Source organism: Mus caroli, chromosome 16, assembly GCF_900094665.2.
Source record: "Mus caroli chromosome 16, CAROLI_EIJ_v1.1, whole genome shotgun sequence".
Lineage (NCBI taxonomy): Eukaryota > Metazoa > Chordata > Mammalia > Rodentia > Muridae > Mus > Mus caroli.
This window is the reverse complement of record NC_034585.1, coordinates 83,582,415-83,586,232: the sequence shown is the minus strand read 5'-3', so window position 1 is coordinate 83,586,232 and position 3,818 is coordinate 83,582,415. Positions and strand designations below refer to the sequence as shown.

General features: G+C 41.2%; 1 protein-coding gene across 1 annotated transcript; it reads left to right on the top strand.

Annotated features, from left to right (window-relative positions):
* The first annotated feature begins 445 nt into the window (after positions 1–445).
* LOC110311207 (keratin-associated protein 20-2-like) lies at positions 446–643 on the top strand. Its single transcript, XM_021184451.1, has one exon. It carries the CDS (start codon positions 446–448, stop codon positions 641–643), a length of 198 nt encoding a protein of 65 aa, XP_021040110.1.
* Positions 644–3,818: the final 3,175 nt, after the last annotated feature.

Below are 3,818 nucleotides of genomic sequence, written 5' to 3'. Positions count from 1 at the left end.
TCCCTAACCCATACCCCCTACCCCTGCTTCTATGAGGATGCTCCCCCAGCCACCCACCCATCCACTCCTGCCTCCCCACTCTGGCATTCCCCTACACTGGGGCACTGAGCCTTCACAGGACCAAGGGCCTTTCCTCCCAGTAATGCCCAACAAGACCATCCTCTGCTATGTATGCATCTGGAGCCATGGGTCCCTCCATGAGTACCTTTTGGTTGAAGCCCCATGATTTGTCTGTGGAACCGTGACATAAGAGTACAATCATGTCAGCTATGCAGCCAGTCTGAGAGACTGTTTTCAGAAGCACAGTGCAGTCATGTCACACTGCACTGCTTGTGGTTTCATCCCCAAACAACCCAGGTGTATAAAAGGCCCTCGGCAGATGGTGACACCCAGACTCAAGGAACCTACTGCTTAATCTTCCTCTGAACACTCCACTCCTGACACCATGTGCTACTACGGAGGATATTATGGAGGCCTGGGCTATGGCTGTGGCTGTGGCTGTGGCTATGGCTGTGGCTATGGCTGTGGCTGTGGCTATGGTGGCTATGGTGGCTATGGTGGCTATGGTGGCTATGGTGGCTATGGATATGGCTGCTGCCGCCCACTGTGCTGTAGAAGGTACTGGTCCTGTGGCTTCTACTGAGGAGATTCAGCAGCTGCTCACACCAATTTGCATCACATCACAAGTTCTTTGAAATCATCTTAAATTACAGCCTTATACTAAACTATCTGAAGAAAAATATATAAATCACAGTACGCCCAACATGCTGAGAAGTTCTTTATTGTCTTCATAATGCCTTTGAAAATGAAACCCAGTTCGATAACCCCATGTTTTAAATAAACTATCCCATTGAAAACATTGATTTCTTTGGTTTAATAGTCTCTTAATATGAAGCATATGTCTATATTCCTGTAGGGTTGGCCATAACAGTGTGGGTTTTTTTTTTTTTTTTTTTTTGTAGGTTAATGCAGAGAAAATAAAGGAGAAGTAATAAAGAAAAAAAGAAAAGGAGGGGAGCATTTATTTGAACATTTATGTATTGACAGACATTTTCGTTTGTTTACATATCTATTTTTTTGTGTGTGTGAGCAATGTCCCAATGAATTTAGTAGTAGAGATATCTATTTTGCTATGGGATATTTTCTTTATTTACTTTTCAAATGTTTTCCCCCTTACAGGAGTAGTGATTTATTTATTTATTTATTTATTTATTTATTTATTTATTTATTTATTTATTTATTTATTTTTGCTGTGGTCAAATCTTTCTGTCTTCTAGATAACATTTCATAAGTGTCACATGTTAGCTCTGTGACTAATTGAGGAAGAGACTACACTGTGTTTTCTGTAATGGCTGTCACTATACATATTCTCAGAGAGGAGACTATTCACTTTCTTTCACAGGTTCTTTGCTACTCATTTTCTTCCTTTCTTTCTTTTTATTAGAAATTTTCTTCTTTTACATTTCAAATGCTATCCCTAAAGTCCCCTATACCCTCCCCCAACCCTTCTCTCCTACCTACCCACTCCTACTTCTTGAACCTGATGTTCCCCTGTACTGGGGCATATAAAGTTTGCAAGACCAAGGGGCCTCTTTTCCCAATCATGGCCGACTAGGCCATCTTCTGCTACATAAGCAGCTAGAGACATGAGCTCCGGGGTACTGGTTAGTTCATTTTGTTGTTCCACCTATAGGGTTGCAGACCCCTTTAGATCCTTGGGTACTTTTTCTAGCTCCTCCATTGGCAGCCCTGTGTTCCATCCAATAGATGACTGTGAGCATCCCCTTTTGTGTTTGCCAAGCACTGGTATAGCCTCACAGGAGACAGCTATATCAGGGTCCTTTTAGCAAAATCTTGCTGGCATATGCAATAGTGTCTGCGTTTGGTGGCTGATTATGGGATTGATCCCTGGGTGAGGCAGTCTCTGGATGGTCCATCCTTTTGTCTCAGCTCCAAACTAGTCTCTGTAACTCCTACCATGGGTATTTTTCCCCAATTCTAAGAAGGAGCAAAGTATCCACATTTTGGTCTTCCTTCTTGAGTTTCATGTGTTTTGCAAGTAGTATTTTGGGTACTCTAAGTTTCTGAGCTAATATCCACTTATCAGTGAATGCATATTATGTGAGTTCTTTTCTGATTGGGTTACTTCACTCAGAATGATACTCTCCAGGTCCATCTATTTGCCTAGGAATTTCATAAATTCATTATTTTTAATAATTGAGAAGTCTCCATTGTGTAAATGTATCATATTTTCTGTATTCATTCTTCAGTTGAGGGTTCTTTCCAGCTTCTGTCTATTATAAATAAGGCTGCTACAAACATAGTGGAGCATGTGTCCTTATTACCAGTTGGAACATCTTCTGGATATATGCCCAGGAGAGGTATTGCCGGATCCTCCAGTAGTACTATGTCCAATTTTCTGAGGAAGTGCCAGACTGATTTCCAGAGTGGCTTTACAAGCTTGCAATTCCACCAAAAATGGAGGAGTGTTCCTCTTTCTCCACATTCTTGCCAGCATCTGCTGTCACCTGAATTTTTGATCTTAGCCATTCTGACTGGTGTGAGGTGAAATTTCAGGGTTGTTTTGATTTGCCTGTCCCTGATGATTAAGGATGTTGAACATTTTTTCAGGTGCTTCTCAGCCATTCCAAGTTCCTCAGTTGAGAATTCTTTGTTTAGGCCTGTAGCTCATTTTTAAATAGGGTTACTTGATTTTCTGGAGTTCAGCTTCTTGAGTTCTTTGTATATATTGGATATTAGTCCCCTATGGGATTTAGGATTGGTAAAGATCCTTTCCAATCTGTTGGTGGCCTTTTTGTCTTATTGACAGTGTCTTTTGCCTTAGAGAATCATTACAATTTTATCTGGTCCCATTTGTCGATTCTTGATTTTTCAGCAGAAGCCATTGCTGTTCTGTTCAGGAATTTTCCCTCTACACCCATATCTTCGAGGCTTTTCTCCACTTTCTCCTCTATACGTTTTAGTGTCTCTGGTTTATGTGGAGTTCCTTGATACACTTAGACTTGAGCTTTGTACAAGGAGATAAGAATGGATCAATTAGCATTATTCTACAGGATAACTGCCAGTTGAGCCAGCACCAATTATTGAAAATGTTGTCTTTTTCCAATGGACAGTTTTAGCTCATTTGTCAAAGATCACATGATCATAGGTGTGTGGGTTCATTTCTGGGTCTTCAATTCTATTGCATTGATCTATCTGTCTGTCACTTTATCAGTACCATGCAGTGATTTTTATGTTTGTTTGTTTGTTTGTTTGTTTTTTAAGATTATGAAAAAGCCAAAAGATGGCCTAGTCGGTCATCACTGGAAAGAGAGGCCCATCGGACTTGCAAACTTTATATACCCCAGTACAGGGGAACGCCAGGGCCAAAAAGTGGGAGTGGGTGGGTAGGGGAGTGGGGGGGGGAGTGTATTGGGGACTTTTTAGATAGCATTGGAAATGTAAATGAGGAAAATACCTAATTAAAAAAAAGAATAGAAAAAAAGATTATGAAAAAGCCATTTATCTTTATTAAAATTTTAAAAATGTATTAGGTATTTTCTTCATTTACATTTCCAATGCTATCCCAGAAGTCCCCCATACCCTCCCCCCCACTCCCCACCCCCCCACTCCCACTTCTTGGCCCTAGCTTTCTCCTGTACTGAGGCATATAAAGTTTGCAAGACCGATGGGCCTCTCTTTCCAATGATGGCCGACTAGGCCATCTTCTGCTACATATGCAGCTAGAAACACGAGCTCTGGTGGTGGTGGGGGTAACTAGTTAGTTCATATTGTTGTTCCACCTATAGGGTTGCAGA

What these genes read in the sequence shown, in the direction of transcription:
- LOC110311207 (XM_021184451.1), top strand. Translation starts at nt 446, where the DNA reads ATGTGCTACTACGGAGGATATTATGGAGGCCTGGGCTATGGCTGTGGC.